The 19,532-nt window shown below is 56.4% G+C and overlaps 1 protein-coding gene across 3 annotated transcripts; it reads right to left on the reverse strand.

The window, feature by feature from the left end:
• Positions 1–15: 15 nt before the first annotated feature.
• Positions 16–18,116, reverse strand: Llgl1 (LLGL scribble cell polarity complex component 1). Of its 3 annotated transcripts, XM_076869176.1 has the most exons (23): positions 17,947–18,116; positions 14,036–14,133; positions 11,814–11,895; positions 11,587–11,717; positions 10,437–10,595; positions 10,199–10,361; positions 9,984–10,119; positions 9,727–9,781; positions 9,434–9,588; positions 9,139–9,362; positions 8,895–8,962; positions 7,689–7,842; positions 7,514–7,618; positions 6,199–6,491; positions 5,749–5,896; positions 5,393–5,546; positions 3,197–3,492; positions 2,710–2,727; positions 2,463–2,535; positions 2,182–2,296; positions 1,918–2,021; positions 1,569–1,689; positions 16–1,479 (listed from the first exon to the last, which is right to left on the reverse strand). In XM_076869176.1, the coding sequence occupies exons 1-23, from the start codon at positions 18,025–18,027 to the stop codon at positions 1,404–1,406; spliced, it is 3,009 nt and encodes a 1,002-aa protein (XP_076725291.1). In that variant the 5' UTR covers positions 18,028–18,116; the 3' UTR covers positions 16–1,403. The 3 variants fall into 3 exon arrangements, with proteins under 3 accessions (XP_076725291.1, XP_076725288.1, XP_076725290.1); XM_076869173.1 differs by having other exon boundaries at positions 2,463–2,727; XM_076869175.1 differs by lacking the exon at positions 10,437–10,595 and having other exon boundaries at positions 2,463–2,727.
• Between the last annotated feature and the right edge of the window lie 1,416 nt (positions 18,117–19,532).

The following is a 19,532-nucleotide window of genomic DNA, read 5'->3' on the forward strand; positions in this document are numbered from 1 at the left end:
TTAAAACAGCGCTAACTTTAAAAAAAAATAACAAGAAAAAAAATACCCCAAGGTACAATCTACAGGGAAGCCCATCCTAACCAGCCTCCAAACACACAGACACACCCTGACTGGGCCTCAGCTCTGGGTGCCAGTCTCTCTCTCTCTCTCTCTCTCTCACACACACACACACACAGGCTGGGACAGGGTAGCCCAGGAGCAAGTACCAAAATAGTTTTAGAAAGGACTGTCCAGCCCAGCCCAGGCATTAGAAAAATACTCTTTGCAAAGGGGAAAGGATGGTGCATGGAGGGGGAAGTGGTCCAGCCGCCCCGCCCACCTACTGTGTCCCTGTCCCCACGTCAGCAGCCCTAGGGCAGCCAACTGCTTTTAAGATGATTCAGACATCCTGGGCCCAGAGATTCCAGGCTGCCCTGTGCCTTCACTTTGGGCTGTGGCAGCTCCAGGGCCCAGAATTGTCGGGGACAGGACAGTAAGTCCCACTGGGCCAACAGGTTAGCAAATAGGGTCTATGTTACGAGGCTTGGGATCCAGGACCCCAGCTTCAGAGCAGAGTAGGCAGTGGCTGGGACAGTGCTGGCCTTTCTGAGTCTGAAGGCCTGCCAGGTGAGTGGGGACAGATGGACAGGGCAGGTCTTGGGGTCTGGGAAGACCTCCTGTGGCCACTGTTCTCCTTCCTTCCCAGGTGTACATCCTGTACAGGAGCAACAGAGGGGGCTCTGGGGGCAGACGGCCTGCCCAAGGCAGCCCAGCAGTTGGACCAGGTTACATAGGTACCCCTACTCAGCCTCCTGACTAGGACAGCAGGAAGGGTCCTTTAATGACAGTCTGAGGTGGACTTGCTGAGGCGCTAGCTGGATATCCAAGTACTGGCCACATGTGACCTGCTCAAGCCAGGATGGGGTACTGCTGACCCCAGGACCAAAGAGAGAATAGGCAGCGTTTGTGCCCAGTGCTGCAGGGTGGACAGGGGCACTAGGGACTAAGTAGGTCACACAGATCTAGGGGCCTGAGGTAAGCAGAGGCAAGCGAGACCTTTCTCTGGGCCCAGTGTTTTGGGCTGATCCAGCAAGACTCACCCTTGGACCCTGGTGACTTCCTGGGAGAAGGGCTGGCCAAACAGGACCCAAATCCCTACCATTGCACCTCCTAGTGGTTAGTCCTGGTCCTGCTCCAGACACACTCATGACCTCTAAGGGCCAACAGCTGGGCCTCTAACTATGAAGACAGTGCTGGTGTGTGGCTCCTGAACTGATGGGACATCCTGTGAGAGGTGACCCGGCTCCAGGAGCCCCGTCACTGCAGGGGCTGCCATGGAGCCCACTGTAAGCCCAGGACAGGGACCCCCAGAAGGTTGCACTGCTGACTGGTGAGAACCAGGTGGGCCTGGGCCCTGCCGCGCCTCATTTGATCAGGATGGTGCAGGTGGGGGCCTCATCTTCTGTCAGGTTCCTCAGGTTCCTTTCTGATTCCTCAGAGCTGGGAAGGGTGATGATCAGAAGGGTCAGGGCTGGAGGAGCCTTTGAGGCCCTAAGAAGGGGGCTGGAAAGACAGGGATCTGGCCTCACCCCAGAAAATCCTTCACATCCTCCACTGTGACATCCCCTGTTGTGTCCAGAGTGGTGTCGGCACTGGTGGCTGAGTCGATGGACATGGGTGAGAGAGTGGCCTCAGGTGGCTCTGGGGTGTCTGCGGGAGGAAGTAGTCAGCCCCTGCCAGGACCTCTCTACACCCTCTCCACAGGGAACAAACTCTTAATTAATGCAGCCTACAGGGGATGTCGCCTCGACAGGCACACACCCACCCAGCCCTGCCCAGCTTCCAGCCCTGGGTCAGCTGTTCCCTCCCGCAGAAGCCTGCCTACAGACAGCACCACCCTTCTCTAGGAGGATGGGTCCCCTTTCATGCCCCACTCACCAGCTCCCTTGTGGGCAGGATCAGGACTTCCATCACAACTCTGTGGAGCCAGGATGATGCTTGGGTTCCCATTAGCCTGGCTCAGCTTGGGTGACTCTTGGACCCTAGGGCACAGATGGGGTCGTGATATGGACCACGGCAATGCCGCATACCTGCCTTCCTGCCCGAGCCTGAGGCATTACACCAGCCAGGACAGTTCCCAGAGTTGGGTGAGACCTGGCCCTTGTCTAGAGGCACCCTGCCAGGGGCTGCCCCCCCACATACCTTGCCCGGGTGGCATCACGGGGCCAGCTGATGTCCAGAGAGCAAAGTGGCTCTGTGATGTTACGGGCACTCAGGGAGAAGCGTTCAAATTCTGATGGTGAGATCAGGTAAAAGCCTGTGTGGCAGGAGAGAGGAGGGAGTGTGCTTAGGAGCCGTGATGAGCCCCAGCCTTCTATGGGTTCCCTGCTCCAGTCTGTGCTGGCAGGCCTTCAAGCTGACCATTCCCAGGTAGTCCCCTGGCCCCACTCAGGTCCCTTTTCTTCCTGGCCACTCTGGCTCACCTTGGCCATGGCGCGTGAAGACACATGAGGCAATGCCGCTGATGTCCTCCTTCCGGATGCAGGAGTACTGCACCTGGGGCCGCAGGCCAGGCACCGAAAACACGTGCACATCACCCAGGTTTGTGAGGCAGGCCAGGCAGGTCTCGGCATAATCCTCACAGGCCACACTGGCAAATGTGGCCAGAGCCACCTTGCGTACACGACAGCCCTCGTGGGCAGTCAGCTTGAACTTCGTCTTGGCACTCACCTTAGGCAGTGTGAACACCTGGTGGCAGAAGGCCAGTGAGCAGGGCCTGGCCCAGTTCTCAGATCCCTTACTCACTCATGGTTGCAGACCACCAGCCCCTAGCTCACCCCAAAGGCCTCAGCTGGCCACACTGCCACCCTGCTTAGCCAGCCACCCCCTCCTCCTGCAGACCCAACCTGGGCTTCACTGTGTCCAGAAACCTCTGGCCTCCTTTAGTGGCCACATCGACCACATCGACTCCTAAAGCTCTGTCTGGTATCCCTACCAAATCATAAACCCCTGGGACTGGACTCAAGGGGTTCCCACCATGCCTAGAGCCTTGTGGTGAGCAGGTCGTGGGGGGAGCTCAGCAGGTTTGGGCATCAAGATTCCACAGGGGCTGGCTGGGGGCACTGTGATGGGGCAGGATTTGGAAGGTCTCAGCAGGCAGAGGATGGAAGTAGGGATGGGGCTCTAGAGGAGAGTCTCCACAGCCCCAGCAGCTCACCTTGAACTGTTCCTCAGAGGCGATGAGCACAGCATGCCCACCCTGCATGTCAGGCGCCTGTGCCAGGTCCCGAGAGGCCTCGTAGGGCTCAGGCAGTGGGCGACCACGCCCATCCAGCACAGCGATGGCCACCACAGGTGCCCGATGCATCAGCTGCACCTCCTTGCCCAGCACAGCCTCCACTGCCCGCTCAGGCCGCTTCTCACCACCTGCCACAGCTGCTGGCACCTCCAGCGCATAAGCAAACACGGAGCCCGAGTTCGTGCCTGCCCACATGGTGGGCCCATGGTGGGCTGCTGCAGGGCACAGACACAGTGAGGAAGGCACTCCCTGCAGGTCCTTCCCCACCTCTCCTGCACCTCCTGTCCTTTACCTCCCCAGATAACCTCATCCTAACCTACTGCGTGGCCTGCGAGGCCAGCTCTGCATCTGACTCAAGTCTCAGCCCCAGATGTAGCCCTTGTGCAGAGGCACAAGCTACTTAAGAGCACCCGCATGAGGACTTCAGTGGCCCCCAAACTACACCCTGATCTTGCCAACCCTTCTTGCTGTACCCTCCTTCCTGTCACTCATGCCCCAAGCCCCACAAGCCATCTCCCCCTACTACCCATCACTGATTCTGTCCACACACTAGTTATCAGGCTCACCCTGCAGGTGCACACTGGCCCTCCTCATCCCTATGTAGCTTGTTCCCCACATGGTGACCAAAGGGTGCCTTTACCAAAGAACCCTGGGCCTGGGAAGAAATGAACCAGGGCTCTTACCCAGGACCCCATCCCCCCTGCCATGTGTGAACTGAGTGGAGAATCAGAGCCACACAAGGCCATATTCCCAGGGCAGGCATGAACATCTGCCACTCTGCATCCTTGAGAACTGAGGCACCAGAGCAACAGCCACTGGGAGCCCAGCCCCAGGTGAAAAGTCCCAGTAATGAAGCATGTCAGCTGCAAGGCAGGAGCCCAGAGCAGGACATGGAACAGTCAAACCCCAAGGCAGTATCAGCCACGTCCAATGGGAGACCTACTGGACAAAGATCCTCCAAAATTAAATGATATCAGAAAGAGGAGACCCAACCTGAACACGAACTGAGACTTGGGAATAGCCTGGGTTCCATGGGACATGAATGGGCAGCAGGGTTGTGCCTGGGTTTCTGTTTAAAAACTTCAGCAAGATTCAACAGCAGCGTGGGGTAGCATAAAACAGAAGTACACACCTGCTGATGGTGGGTGAGGTACATGGGATGACATTTTCGTGTCATCCCATTTTGGGGGGATGTACTCCCATTTTTGTGTTTAAAATTTACCATTATACATTGTAAAGATCAAAGAACAAACCAATATACCCAGGACCTTACAGGGGCTCCAAGCCACCCAGACAAAGCCATGTCCTCAGCACACTGGCATGGTGGCCAATACAGAGCAATCTTAGCCTCTCCCTTCTCTGCCCTCACTCAACTCACCCTAGCCCTGTGGCTCTGTGGCTCCTACCCACAGTCGTAGGCCCTTGGCACCAGCCTGTCCCTCACTGGATCTCAGACTTTGGGCTCCCTTTTCTTTTTTTTTCTTCCCAACACTGGGGACTGAACCCAGGGGCCCTCTACCACTGAGCTGCATCCCCAGTCCTTTTTAAATTTTGAGACAAGGTCTCACAAAGTTGCCCAGGCTGGCCTCCAACTTGCAATCCCGCTCCTCCTCCTCACTTGCTAGGATGAGAGGTGCTGGCTGCTTCTTTTTTTGGGCCAGGGAGGGGTGTACTGGGGATTGAACCCAGGGGCCTCAACCACTGAGCCATATTCCCAGTCCTTTTTTATATTTTATTTAGAGACAGGGTCTTGATGAGTTGCTTAGGTCCTCACTAAATTGCTGAGGCTGGCTCTGAATTCGCAGTCCTCCTGCCTCAGCCTCCTAATCTGCTGGGATTACCGGTGTGCACCACCACTCCCAGCAGTTACCCTTCTTGCTCAAGTCTGCGGGGTCTGTCCAGATCACTAGCAATACCTCACCATCAGCCCCAGCTGGCAGGTGGGGCTGTATGGTAGCCAGGGTGTCCCCATCACCAGTGCAGCCCCGCACAGTGGATGTTCAGTGATACTCTCCGATGTCCTGGAAGGCCTGGTTCCACTGCTTCCCCCCACCCGTTTCCTAGATAAACAACTGAAGCCAGCCTCTCCAATCCCCGACCCGGCACTGGCCTCACCATCTCGAAGGAATGTGTCAGCAAAGTAGAGGCAGCGCACGACACCAGAGAGGGAATCATCAGCAGAGCGGGGCTCGATGCGGCGCTGCACGGGTGTCATCTCAACATCATGGGGACAGGCCTGTTCGGCCAGCTGTGCATTGGCCTCCTGCAACTAGAAGGAACAGGGGCTCCTGAACGTGGTCTCCCTAATTCCCAGCTGCTCTCATTCTGCTTGCCTGACATTGGTCATCACCCATCCACCACATTTCTAGCCCACTCCACTCGTGCAGGGGGCTGTGCAGGGAGTACAGTGAGTGCAGGAACCCCGGGGCTCCAGGCCAGAGGACAGCTCCCAGGCAGCCCACCCCACTCACCTTGCTGTTGGCATTAGCCACACGCTTCTTGCCTGAGACGCGGCTCTTGCGGATACGCCGGAAAGACTGGCGCAGTGACTTCTTAAGGGACTTCACCCGGGACAGTGGCCCCTCCATGGCCAGGGAGTCATTGGGATGAAGAGTACACCTGGGGACAGATAGGAGCCAGTCATGCAAGGAGCAGCCATTCCTGCTGGCCCCAAGGCCAGCACTGCAGACCCCAGCTCAGGAGGTCAAAGCCCCTCTGGCACTGCCTTGTGGTCCCAACAGCTGCTGGTGCTTAGGGTGTCCCTCAGAGCTGCCAGTGATTTCTCACAGGGCCACAGAGGTTCCCAGGACTTTTAAAACCAGCCTGCTTTGGCCATACCAAACTTCAGAAAGGGGGACTCAGACCCAGATCCCATCTCACTGGGACTCCAGCCGCCCGTCCACCTGACCTTCCCCAAGTACCTGGCCAGCACTGGGCTCTTGCGCTGGTAGTCAAAGAGGCCAAAGCCGTGGCTGGTGCCAAAGGCTACAAGGCTCCATTCGGCATGGAGTGTGACGGCGGTGACAGCAGCAGGTGGCAGGCATTGTACTAGCACACGGGGCTGGAAGCCAGCAGGCCAAGGCAGTGGCCCTGTACGTGGGCTCAGCCGCTCGTGGCCCTTCCACGTGAAGCCTTCTCGATCCTGGAGGAGGTCTACACTGGCCACACTAACTGCCTGCTCTGTCGGCACATCGCTGAGCTCGAGCACCAGCACCTAAGCCCCAGCCAGGGCAGGGAGGAATCAGTACAGAGCAGGGTGCCCCTGGCCCCACCCCAGCCTGCAGCCTCAGGATAAGTACTCTTTTTATTTTATTTTATTTTATTTTGGAGGGGGTTCAGGGGATTGAACCCAAAGGTGCTAACCACCGAGCAACATCCCAGCCCTTTTTAAAAAAAGAATTTTTTTGAAAGGGTCTCACTAGGTTGCTGAGGTTAACTTTGAACTTACAATGCTCCTGACTCAGCCTCCTGAGTGGCTGGGATTACAGGTGTGCACCACCAAACCCAGCAGGATAAGTACTCTTTGAATGCTTCCTAAAGCCCTCACTGTGCATCAAGGAACATAGTGGACACCAAAACTAACTGATGCTTTTTTTTTTTTTTTAGAATTTTTAATATTTATTTTTTAGTTTTCAACAGACACAACATCTTTGTTTGTATGTAGTGCTGAGGATTGAACCCGGGCCGCACGCATGCCAGGCGAGCATGCTACTGCTTGAGCCACATCCCCAGCCTCTGATACCTTACCTCACAGACAGATGATTCAATCTTACCTGAGCCTATATTTCATTTAGTAATAAGCACACATTAAGCACCTTCTGTATACTGTGCAAATACTAAGGATATGGCACTGACCAAGTCCCACTGGTCTGTCTCTCTTAGAATGAAGTGCCCTCCCTTTTTCCCAAGTCTCTGTCTCATGGCAATAAGCTCATACTGAGTACCTTCTGTATACTGTGTAAGTGCCAGAGGCATAGCACTGCCTGAGATCCACTGGTCCTTGCGCTCCCAGAGTTCATTTGACTCTCACATTCCTGCTCCCAGACCTAAACCTCCATGGTTTCCCTGCCAGAGCCTCACTCAAGGCACTCAGTGACAGACCCCACTTGGTACCCGTCCTCATTCCAGCCAGCCCCAGCTAGGCCCCATTCCCACCCACTACCAGACTGTTCATTTGAGGCCCACCTCTTCTAGGAAGCTCCCCTGTCATGCCCAACTTGGGGACATCAGCCTTACCTGGCCTGCAGTGCCAGCCACCACCATCTGAGCTGTGTACTTGCAGAGCGCAACCTTCTGCACACCAAGCCGGGGATCATCACTGTAGGGGTCAAAACAGCCCACCTGAGGGGACAGGAGGGAATGAAGACACTGGGCAGAGCCAGGACAGGCTCCATGAGGGGAGGAGTCTCACCTTGCGGAAGGGTGGCCAGTCGTCCTCAGCAGCCTGGCCCAGGCTGTCGGTATGTTCACAGTCTGTCTGGAAGAGGCCAGCTGTGCTCAGCTTGTAGAGCGGCCGCAGCGCCACACCAGATGCATCCCAGAACCGCACAGTGCCATCCTCGTGGCTAAAGGGAGGGCAGATGTCAGGACCATCCCTGGGAGGCCTGCACACCCCTTCTTCCATGAGTCCATCAGCTATTCACTGAGCACCTACTGCACATACCAAATACAGGTTGAAAGCATGGGACACACATTAAGCTTCTATCAGATAAGGCAAACAGGTACTTGGTACATGTAGGCCAAGCTACTTCTATCACATGCACCTGGACCCTTTGAACAGGGTGGGAAGGTGTGGTAATGATGACCATGAAGACCAGGAGATGGCGGAGGGCAAAATGCAAGAATAGAAGACTAGGTCAATTCTTTCCCATTGGAGTTACCCAGCAATCAGAAAGGACACAGTGACCAGGAGCCAGGCAGTCACAGAACAGAGTACAGGGAAGCCCAGGAGAGACCAGCTGAGGTCCAAGGTAGCCAATAAGCAGAACAGCAGTAAGACTGGGGAGGCAAGAAGGAAGCAGGCAGGGGCTGGGGGAGGAGCAGACAAAACTAGGGCACAGCTTCAGGACACGCTGTAGAGCCCAAGTGAGGTCCCTGGGCAGTAGAGGAGCCCAGAGTCAGGGCATGACGTGTGTGTAGACAGGGCTGGAGCCCGAAAAACACAGTAAATTCTTAAGCTATGGAAGGCTTGCTGCTATCGGAGGTTGGAGGGTTCTACCACAGGCAGGAGGAAAGGGAAGGACAGGAAGTAAGGCCTGAGTCACCAGGCACGTCAGTGCCCGCCAGGCCCAGGTCAGGCTCTGCAGCACCTGCCTTGGGCAACTTGGCGTGGGCCGGCCCAGATTTTCCGGTCCCAAGGCAGGCAGGCCAGGTGGGTGGAGCCTTGGGGTTTGCTGGAGCTGAGTTCCAGGCCAAAGGCAGAGCAGGGTGGAGCCCTGAGCCAGGATCTAGGGAGGCTTCATCCAATCCACCCCAGGCAAACGGGGACAACCTGGGCCTGCTACAGCCAGCACTGAGTCACCTGGCATCTCAGTTCCTGCAGAATCTGGGATGGGCAAGGGGCATGCCAGGCCTGCTGGATACAGGGTTTTGCTCAGTGCGCATCCCTAACACCTACCCAGTCAGCAGCAGCCCTCGCTGTGATGGCTCCTGGGCCAGGTTCCGGCCCCCAGTAATGGGCCAGCTCTAGGAAAGGACAGTAAAGATGTGAACACAAGGTCAGGACCAAAGACACCTCCCCCTCCCCCTGGGCATACAATTCAGTATTTCCCCACATCCCCACCTTCAGGCCTGGGCCCAGCATTCCAACAGGAACACACTCCCTCCATAACACCTCACCCACAGGATACCTGGGTACCCACCGAGGCACTGGAGATGAGCTGGGGGCTCTGCTGCTCGCCAGCACTCACGATGCGGGCCCACAGCTTGGCAGGGACATTAGCAACATGGGCAGAGCAGGTGATAGCCGATGAGTGCAACGGGGCCAGGTAAGGGGCAGGCACAGATGGCCAGCCAGGTGTCTGTAGGTCAAGCACCACCAGTTCCTCTTCCAGAAGCACAGCCAGAGCCTGTGGGTCGTCGAATTCTGTGGGATGGAGCAGGGTGAGCTCAGTCATAGGCAGTGTTTGGCGGGGTTGGGAAAGGTAGGGTACACACCATCCTCAGGCCGTGTGCTGTGCACTGTGAAGAAGTCAATGATGCGGGAGGTGAAGTCCAACGTCACCAGCGTCTCAGCTCGCAGCACACTCACACAGTGTCGGTCACCATAGCTGGCGCGGGGCATACCACCACTGAAGATGATGAAGTGGCCCCTGCAAGGAAGGTCATGTGACCTAGAGGCCTTGGAACACACACTGCACAACCCAGCAAGGGCTTCACCTGTTGACCCAGAGCCCACCCTTCCCCCAAGCCAGGTGCAATCCCCATACCCACACACTCCCTCAACATACCCCGATTCACAGTTCCGCCACAGAATCTTGTTGATGGCCTTGCAGGGAAAGGGGCCTGGGGGGTTGGGACAGCGTCAGACCTCCCATTCCTGGTCTACCTTGAAGCTTCCTCCTGCCTCTCCCCAGGGGAAAGCAGCATCACCCCAACCATCCCCCCAGGGGGTCTCCCTTTGCAGATCTGGCTGGTTATTGCCCCCCACCAAGGCCAAGTGGCCCTCTAGACGCCACCCTCTGCCTCAGGCCTCCCCAGCACTCACCATAGGGAATGGTGGCTACGGAGGGCTGCAGAATTGGGGAGCCGCCAGTGTCCATGGGCCAGATGGCATAGCTGCCATCACTGTGCGAACTGATGATGGTACCACTGTTGCGCCCCCAACAAAGACTCTCCAACTGCTGTAATGGAGGCAGACAGGCATGAGCCTGTGGGTGTGTGCATGGGCCCAGACTAACAGAGGGCAAGCCTCACCCCTACCTGGTTCCCCAGGAAGACGTGGTCAACACACTGTGCAGCCTGGTTCCAGATGACCAGCAGGCCCCGGCTGTAGCCAATAAGAATCTTGGTGGGGTCCCGGAGGTGTCCCTGGAGTGACTCCACAGGGCCCAGAGCCTTTCCACAGCGGTAGTCGTCTGGCACACTACAGAAGGAGCCCCAGTGAATTGGGAGAAGTTTCCAGTCAGAGTGGGTGCTGGGCAGCCTGCCTATGGCTCACCTGCGCAGAACCTCATCTGGGCTGAGGGTCTGCCTCTCAAGCAGTGCCAGGGTAGTGACATCCAGGAAGTAGATGCTACCTCCCTCAGTGCCCAGAGCTGCCGTGTTGCCAGCAGCCATCAGCAGAACCACTGTGATACGGGTGAGGCTGGATGGGGTGCTGCAGAGGATATGGGTAAGAGAGTGAGCCCAACCATTTGCTGAAGAGGATGTGGAGAGGGCTGGGACTTACTGCCAGTCCTACCCAGTCCCTATGCACTCACCAGGGCCTTCTTACAGTGCAGGATGGCACCTCGGGAAGGCGACACTGCAGTGTAATTAGCCTGCTCAATTATTCATCAGGCAAGAAGAGGGATAAAAATAGGTTTCCCAAGTCTCTGAGAACTCCTGGCTCCTCCCACCACTAGGAAGCAAACTCAGGCACGGGGGCACCGCCCCAATGATGACCAGGAGCTCCAGCTCCAGGACTAACACAGCCATCCTGATCCCCACCCAGAAATCCTTTTACCAGCTCTCTGGATGCCTCCTGACTTTGAAGGAGTGCCAAATGGCCCTTACCTGCAGAGACAAGGGCTGCCCAAAAACCAGCCCGTGGGTCAGGAATCCTCCACTCTAGCCACTATGGGCAGGGACGGGGAGGGAGAGGGCCAGGCCCACTGTGTTATATCTGGAGCATCCTGCCAACACCTACTATACCTGTGGGACTCTCCTGTTCCCAAACCTGTTTGTTCACCCATGCACACAATGGCTTACCCCCTACTCCCAACTCAAGGGGTCAAGGGACCTCTGCTTGTCTGAAACCCTGTTCCAAGCCCCAGAAACCCCCAACACCACAGGGAATGCAGTGTCACACCACAGGCCCATGAAGTTTGGCATATAATACGTTATCTCCTAGGGCTCATGGCCACCAAAGATTCCCAGTCAGTAACACAAACCCTGCCTGCTTGCCTCAAACTCCACCAGAACCTCCCATTTAATTTGAGAAGTCCAGAGCACAACTTAGCCAAGCAGGGTCCTCCCAGGGCCAGTCTCAAACATACCCCCTACCCCAAAGAACAGCCCTACTGGCAGCTGCCCGTCTCTCCACACCTTGGCACAGTTAGCTCCCAGGCCTCCCCAGGATATTCCCCTGCTCAGGGGTTCTCCAGTACCTGGCACCATCAAAGCCAGGCCGGCTGGGAAGCTGGAAACTGAGTGCCTCCTCCAGGTGGGCACAGCCATTATGATGGACGATTTCCCAGAGATGCAGACTGCTGTCATCTAGCAAGGTTAGGAGGCGGCCCTGCGGGGTGCAAGCAGAGACCAAATTGGGTTGGCCTGGAGAAATGGGAGGGCATGGGAACCACAAGGAGCTGGCTGATAGGGAGCAGAAGCTCACCTGACCAGGCAGGAAGTGCATCTGAGTGACAGTGGCCGCATCCCGGTGCAGGCCCGTGAATTCCACACCGGGTGCACCATAGCTGAGGGTAACTGGTCAAGGACAGAATCATGCAGGCACAGGCCAGAAAACCTTATGCACAAGCCGCCTTCCCCAGGATAATTTTCATGGGTTTTGCCCGAGACCTACCTACCGGAGGTTCCAAGACCCAGTGAGGCCCCCTTCCTTGAAGAAGCTTCAATCCTGCATTCCCAAGGTTTTCCTAGGCTCAGAGTACAGGCTCCATGCAGCTGCTGCAAGTCAGTACTGCTTTGGGGTCTTAATTTCCTCATCTGTAAAAATGGGCTAGTGGCACCTTTCAGGGCAGCTGCAAATCAAGTGAGAATAAAATCTCGCCCAGCATGCTTGGTCCAGACCTGGCACACAGCTGAGGTTCTGCTCTATTTCAACCTCAAATATTTGTATGTGCCTATGAAGGCCGAGAGCCTGGTGGATTGGGATCTTGCAGGCCAGAGACACAAGGTCAGGCCCAAACAGGGAAGCCTAGAGCAGAGTCCAGGCTGCCTTTTACCACAGCTTCAGGCCCATCGCCAGCTCTGGGCAAAGAAATCCACTTCCCTCCAGGGCAAGTGGCCAACAGCCCCCACTGCACAAGAGCAGAGACCCCAGACTGCCCATTTTACAGATGAGCACATGGACACAGGCGAAATGCTTGAAATGCCCCGTGTCAGTGCCTAGAGTCCCAATAACTCCAGGGTTGATGGTGGGTGGATGGCAAGGCCTGAGAGGGCTCAAGAGAGAGGGTTTAGGGAGGGGTCAGCAGTGTTGCCCCAGTGACAAGGCAGGAGCCGTTGCCTGGAGCTTGAGCTGGGATTCTCTGCAGGAGCCTGGCTGGGACAGAGAAGAGGACAAAAGAGGGAGCAAGAGCAGCTGGGCGGGAAGCAGGGTCGCCAAGGAGATGGAGACTGCCCTGCAGGGGGAGGGGCAGCTTCTAAGACCACAGTTGGCCCTCTCCAGCCTCAGTTTCCTGACCCCAGGAAACTCCAAGCTACGATGATTTAGAAGGAGGGAAGCAAAGGAGAACCCCTGGGCCTGGCCTCCTCTGAAGCTCATGTCCTCATCTGTATTTCAGGTTCACTGTGACCATGAGGAGCCAACGCACAAGAGATCAGCCACAGGAGAGAGAGCTCCAGAGCTAACAGCAAAGCCTATACAGATGCTATGAGATATGGTGAAAGCCCTTGGGACATGGAGAAAGAGACTGCAGGGGCACACATGTGAGAGTTACACACCCACAAGAGGAGTGGACAGCAGGCAAAGGCCCTTGAGAAAGCAGGGGACATCTCAGCCCAGCCACACTCCATAGAGACAGCAAATAGCTCATAAAGGCCCAGATACTTCCCTACTTGGCCAGTGTTCCCAGCCCTGGGGTGAGGAGACCCCCCCCACACCCTCCCCCTTCTAGGCACCAGCTTATTTTCTGCAGACCAATGTCCACCATCAGGGTACTGGGACCCAGAGCACCACCTACAGAGGGGCAGTCACTGGCACCCTCACGAAGCAGCCGCTGGTCAGACTTATACCTCAGTTTCCTAAAGAGCAGTTGGGGTGGGATTCTGTAGGGCAGGCAAGGAGGCAGTCAGCTGCCTGCCACTACCCCCCCCACCCTGGCCTGCAGGGAAAATGCCTGCTTTGTACAGCTCACATGGCCCATTGTGCACCCGCCAGGATCCAGGTGGGGGCCGTGCTATGCTCACCATGCCCAGCCTGGCACTGCCCCTGCCCTCTTGGCTGAACACACGTCTTCAAATTCAAACACACGTGTACACCCACTCAACAGACCCTCTCCCCAGCCCATCCACTACCTTCAATGCGATCATGGCCCAGACTCCTGGCTCCATTCTCCCCAGTCACAGTTGCTGGGATGATGGCAGGGTCGCCTAGGAAACTGGCTGGCTCAAAAGCAGCAAGGGACAGCTGTGGCCACTGCAAACCAACCCCTCCCATCGCCATACACTCAGTCTATCAGCAAAAGTACACCGTAGTCTCCAGGAAGAGTTGTCCCAGGCCTGTCAGGCATACAGACAGTACCAACCTGCTCCAAGATCCCAGAACCCACTGGGGCCTCCACAAAGTACCTGCCAAGGCTGGAACCCCAGTCACAGGGAAACACATACAGGTGGTCCTGAATAGGCCCTGAACACCACAGCTGCAAAGGATACATTTTGACAGCTCCAGACCTGGTGCCAATTGCCATAATGCGAAGTTCAGGGTCGAAGGCCAGGGCGCTGGGCTGGTTGGGGAAGCCATGCTCCACAGTCTGCAGGGAAGAAGAGGGCTGCTGGGGTGTACACACCCTGAAACCCACCCCAAGGCAGCTTCCAGGCTCTGCTGCTGCTACACGGGGATCAAGAGCCAGGTCCTTCTACTTTCTGTACCTCCAGTACACAGGAAAGTGGCTGAGTCCCCAGGCTCTACCATGACCTTGCTGTGTGCATGGCACATGTAGGCACCCTCTTTGCCAAGCCCCTGTTCCCCTCAATGCCCATGTTGACACACTGTGCACAAGATTCTAGCAACAGAGAACAAGGCTCTAAAAAGCACAGGAATTAAAAAGATCCCACCTGCCCCATGGGAATTCTGCACCCCTTCTTAGAGGCACAAACTGAAGCTGGTGAGGTGCTATACTGCCAGGGGTCCCATATGAAGTCTGTGGCACTCCCCAAATACAGATCCTACATGGTGGTCAGAGGTCAAATTCAACACCCAGGACATCTAGGCAAAAGCTTCTCACTCCCTCCAAACTCAGGGAGACTGAGGCCCTGTCAGCTTTCTGTCCAAATCCTGAGGGTGTCACCCCACATTCCCACCTGGAAACAGCCAGGCAACGTGAGTACCAGTCCCATCAATGCTGGGGAAGACTTTAAGGCAACTTGTATACTGTCCCAGTGTTAATGGCACTGCTAGCCACCCAGTGCTCAGCTCCCTGTAGGGCCAATCCCAACACAGTACAGCCCCTTCCCCACTCACCAGGCTCCTTTCCTTTGGCCAAGCTATGCTTCTCTCCATTTGCCTACCCCAACCACAAGAGCTCTCACTCATCCCCCAGAGCCTAGCTGGGAGGGCCTCCCCAGGGAACCAGCATACCTGGGCCCCAGCCCCATTCTGAATACCACTCTGGGATGCTCAATGTGGGTCACCACCTCAGGAAGACACACATTCCTAAGACACCCCATTCCTAGCCTGCCTGTCACCCCAGCCTCAGCCCATCCACGAGGGAACTGAGCCCTCTGGGCAGCTGGCTTGGCTATAGCCTGGCTATCAGCTGTCATAATACTCACCAAGCCCATTTCCCAATGGCACTGGAAACAGCGAGCCCACCCAAGGGCTAAGTTGCCCATTTGATTAGAGAGTCCTCTGGCATCCCTTGCTGGACCTGATCTTTGTCTAGCCAGTCCCAAGTTACAGCCTAGCAGTCAGCAGTCAGATACATACGATATCTGCTTCAAAAATTCCCAGTCTTGAGTTTCCTCGTTTAAGAAGAGAGGAGACTAGGTCACTTGTCTATCATCTTCATCCTTCATACCCCACATCCAATCCATTCCTGAGCTCCGTTAGCTCAGCTTCAACATGCACACAGCAGTCACCCTTCCCACATTCTACAGCCCCTATCTGCCCCAGGCCTCAGACCACACCTGCCTGGACTAGCACTCACTGCAGTCTGTTCCCCACCCCCACAAAGAAGCCAGAAGATGCCTGTGAAAATCATCTCCTTGTCCCTCCTCTGCACAGGACCTTCCAGGGGTTCCCAGCTCACCCAAAGTCAAAGTCAAGTCCTCATCACCTCATTCCCCTCGGTAAGCTTCTCCCAGCTACCTGATTCCTGGTCCAATACCCCTTTGCTTTCCTCGAGTTCACTAGGTTCGTTCCTACCTGAGTCTTTGCATCTACTGTCCCTCAGCCCTGAACAGACTTCATGCAGCCCTCCCATGACAGGCTCCTTCCTATCACTCTGGAAGCAACTGCTCCCAGAGCCTCCCTAAATGTCCATGGCTGCAGAAGCATCCTGGTCCACACTCCCCACAGTCTCCCCCTGCTTTATTTTACCACAGCACTGGTCATGGTATAAACTATTACCTACTTAACTTTTTTCTTTTGGTATTCTTTCCAGTGAGTGCATGAGCCCCAAGTGAAAAGACATTTGTCTCTTTTGGTCTCCACTGTGTTCCCAACAAAAAGGAGTAGGGACCCAGAATTAAACCGACATGAAACACACATTCCACAGTCAACTTGTGAGTTGGGCCGGGATCTGAACCCAGAGTTCAAAGTTCATGTTCATCCAAACTAACTAGCTCCCCCAAACTCACAAATCTGGGGCCTGTTCCCTTAGGGATCACCTATCACCCCCTTTGGTAAGACCACTCCCTCCCACCACTGCTGCCCACTTAGAATAAGGGCTTCACCTCACCTCCTGAAACCCTAGGGCTAACTAGTGTGAGCTGAGTCTGAGTCTCACTCTATCAGTCTCAGGTTCTTATTGCACACCCCAATTTACCAACTGCAAGAGTGACATTTAGCCCCCTTTCCTGGAAGGTCTATTATCCTCCCACCCTCACAGCCACCCCAGCACAGGAAAGAAGGGGTGGGATCTGGGGGCCCCTCAGCACCAATCTCTCTCCCCTCTTGGATTACTGAGAGGTCTCAGTCACCAAGTCTGAGGATCCTGGGCAGCCCCATCACCACTACCTAGGATCTCAGCAGGTAAAACTTCGAGCCCTAAGACATCCCAGAGCTTCCAGGGTGACAAATCTCCTGGTGGCAAGTCTCTTCCAGGCAACCCTGGGAACCTGGCCTGGCTCAGGATCATAGCAGCCCCTCCAAAACCCCTTCCCCTAAGGCTAAAGCCCAATCTTACTATGGAGGAAATCAAGGGAGACAAAGTGGCCCAGCTTGCTCTGTGACTTCAGACAAGTCCTCACTTCCCCACTGAATCCCAATTTTCACCCTCAGAGTGTGATGGAGATAACAAATCTAATTCCAAACAGCAGAGAGAAGGCTTTATGGTAAAACTGAGGTACAAACCACCCCCAACCACCCAGGAGGAATTAGCAAGAGGCAGGCTGGGGCCTCACCCTATTTACCTCCTATCAGTGTAGGGGTGTCAGGAGATTGAGGACTTTCCCAGGGCCCCTTCCATCCCACCCAGAGAAAGAAAGACCAGTCCTCCACTTTCCCTCCCAAGTTCTACAAAGTGACAGGATAGCCCATGTGGCATAGGGAGCCAGAGCCCACTGCCAGTGAACCCATTTCATAGCTGATAAGACCAAGGCACCACAATTTTAAGTGCAGTTGAGTACACAGTCCAGCACGTCATCCGGACTCACTCAGCCCGGGGTAAGGCAGAGCAGAGCCTCAGGAGGTGGGGGAAGGGAGGGGAAGGCTCCGAAGGGATTTCCCAGCCCCACCCCCCACTTCGGCCTCCACCCCTCACCTCTCCTGCTGGCCCGGGTGCGAAAGCAAAACAAAACCCGGCCCTGGCTTGTCCGAGGGCCAAGCAGGGGACATCAAAAAAGAGAGAGAGAGAGGATTAGAAGTACAGTGAGAGATTCAGAGACCCCCACAGAGATGGAGAGAGACATTCAGGGAGAGACAGGCAGACTCAGAGACGCAGAGAGAGAGAGGGAAGGAAAGGAGACGCCGAAAGATACAGGGAAAGAGAAGAGGGACACAGGGTCAGAGGCAGAGACGCCTCCTCCCCCAACACACAGTCACAGACTGAGGGCGACGGTCACAGACGGAGATGGAGGGTCAGGGACCTAAAGAGATGCAAAGAGTAGCACTGAGACAGAAAGACCCGGAGACCTGCACAGCCAGAGCCGTGCAGGGCCAGGGCGGTGAGGCCCACGGAGAGCAGAAGAGACGGCACCAAAGTCGCCGAGACCCAGACCCACGCGAGTCCGAGCGCGAAGGCGAGGACGCGAGGAACAGGGCCCGCCGAGGGGCTCCGGGCCCGGCCCCGCCGCGCGCCAGTCGGCCGCCCCTTCCCCCCGGGCCCGACGTGGCTCCGGCCCCCGGCCCCCGGCCCGGGCCCCCGACCCGCCCCCTCCCCGCTCCGGCCCGGCCGCCACAGCACCTTGTGGAAGGCGAAGAGTTCCTGCTTGAGCTTTTCGCGCTGCGGATCGGCGCCTTGCCGCCGGAACCGAAACTTCATCATCTTGCGCCCGGCTGCCGGCGCCGCGCCCGCCGCCGCCACCCGCAGGATGCGCCGCGCAGCCCCGCCGGTCCTGAGGTGCAGGCGGGGCGCCAGGCGGCCGGGGGCGCGGGCGCGCGGGGCGGGACCTGCACGGGGTGGGGGTGGGGTCGCCGGACAAGAAGGACGTCCAGCTCGACCAATGAGCGCTCCAATCGTGCCATCCGTCCCGCCCCTGCCGGCCAGACAATGGGGGAGAACTGGGCCCCCGGGCTCGGCCAGGCTCGCGAAGGGACACTCGTTGCGCCTGCGCCTTCGCGTAGGGCCTGCTGGGACTTGTAGTCCGGTAGCCGGGTCTCTAGCGTGGGCGACCCGGGTTGCAGTTTGGAGGGGTCCGGTGCCTGTTCCTGGGCTTGGAGGAAGCTCTATCCAACGAACGAGCAACGTGCACCTTCACAAAATGGGACAACCCTGCCCCGAGAGCCAGGTGAGCTCTGACTGGAACAGCTCTTTAGCCCCCGTGAGCCCTTACACATCAATGCCACTGGCCGGATGATTGCCAAGTTTACATTTTTTCAGTTTCGTGGAGCACTACTTTATTCCCCAGTGAATCAGAGCACCTCTCAGTACCATGCTTTTGCCTTGGCTGTGTGATCAGTCTGGAATTCCTTCCTCAGCCTCTGGGGAACTCCTATCCATCCTTCAGGACCCAATGCAAAAGGCTCCCTTGGCACAAACACAAGGGATTCTTATGAGTGGCATCAGCTAAAGAAAGACAAGAACCCGGCAAGAGGTGACGTTCAGGAGTGTCCTGAGATTGGATCTGGGTTTTTTTTGAGATGGAGGGAGCTCCTTCCCTCCAAAGGGAATCGGATTTGAATAAAACTGAAGACCTCCCCACTCTCAGACTATCCCCATCCACCTAGGCCTCCTTTTTTTCATCTGGACAATGGCCTCCAGGCATAACCTTCCAGGCTGAGAATGAGCTGCCCCTGCTCTGTGCTGGGATAGATCCCAGAATTTTAGGTGGGGCAGGTGGGCGAGGCCCCAACCTCAGAGCTGGGAGGAGGAGGAGGGGCTGACCTCTGACCCTGAGGCTGTTGCCAAGCAACAGGGACCTGGCTGCCCACTTCCACCCACACTTAGCCTTGCTCAGCCCATTTTGGAAATTGGGACCGGGAGAGGGAGCTGGAAAGAAACAAAGTTGATACCAACAAAGCTTTCAAGTGCCTACTGTGTGGTGGGCACTGCTCAAAATCCTTTCCTGGGGCCTGGGGATGTGGTTCAGTGGGACAGTGCTTGCCTAGCATGCTGGGGGCCCTGAGTTCCATCCTCAGCACCAGAGGTGGGGGGGGGGGGGACCCGTTTCCTGGTTTCCACTAATTTAATGCTCTTTAACAATTATATGAAATAAGAAAATGATACCATCCCAATTTCACAGATGAGGAAGCTGAGACAGATGGGCCAAGGCAAGGGGTCTCTAGTTGTGGACAGAGCTGGCTGGACTGAAGAAAATCAGACTGCCTCTA

The sequence above is a fragment of the Callospermophilus lateralis genome, chromosome 11, assembly GCF_048772815.1.
Source record: "Callospermophilus lateralis isolate mCalLat2 chromosome 11, mCalLat2.hap1, whole genome shotgun sequence".
Lineage (NCBI taxonomy): Eukaryota > Metazoa > Chordata > Mammalia > Rodentia > Sciuridae > Callospermophilus > Callospermophilus lateralis.

Bases quoted from the DNA above. Each gene is read 5' to 3' on its own strand.
- Llgl1 (XM_076869173.1), bottom strand. From the start codon at position 18,027: ATGATGAAGTTTCGGTTCCGGCGGCAAGGCGCCGATCCGCAGCGCGAA. The intron at 11,896-14,035 runs GTATCCTTTGCA...AGTTACCCTCAG, and splicing joins AGGTCTGGAGCTGTCAAAAT to CTATGGTGCACCCGGTGTGG. The intron at 3,493-5,392 runs GTGAGGCCAGTG...TGTGCCCTGCAG, and splicing joins TGACACATTCCTTCGAGATG to CAGCCCACCATGGGCCCACC.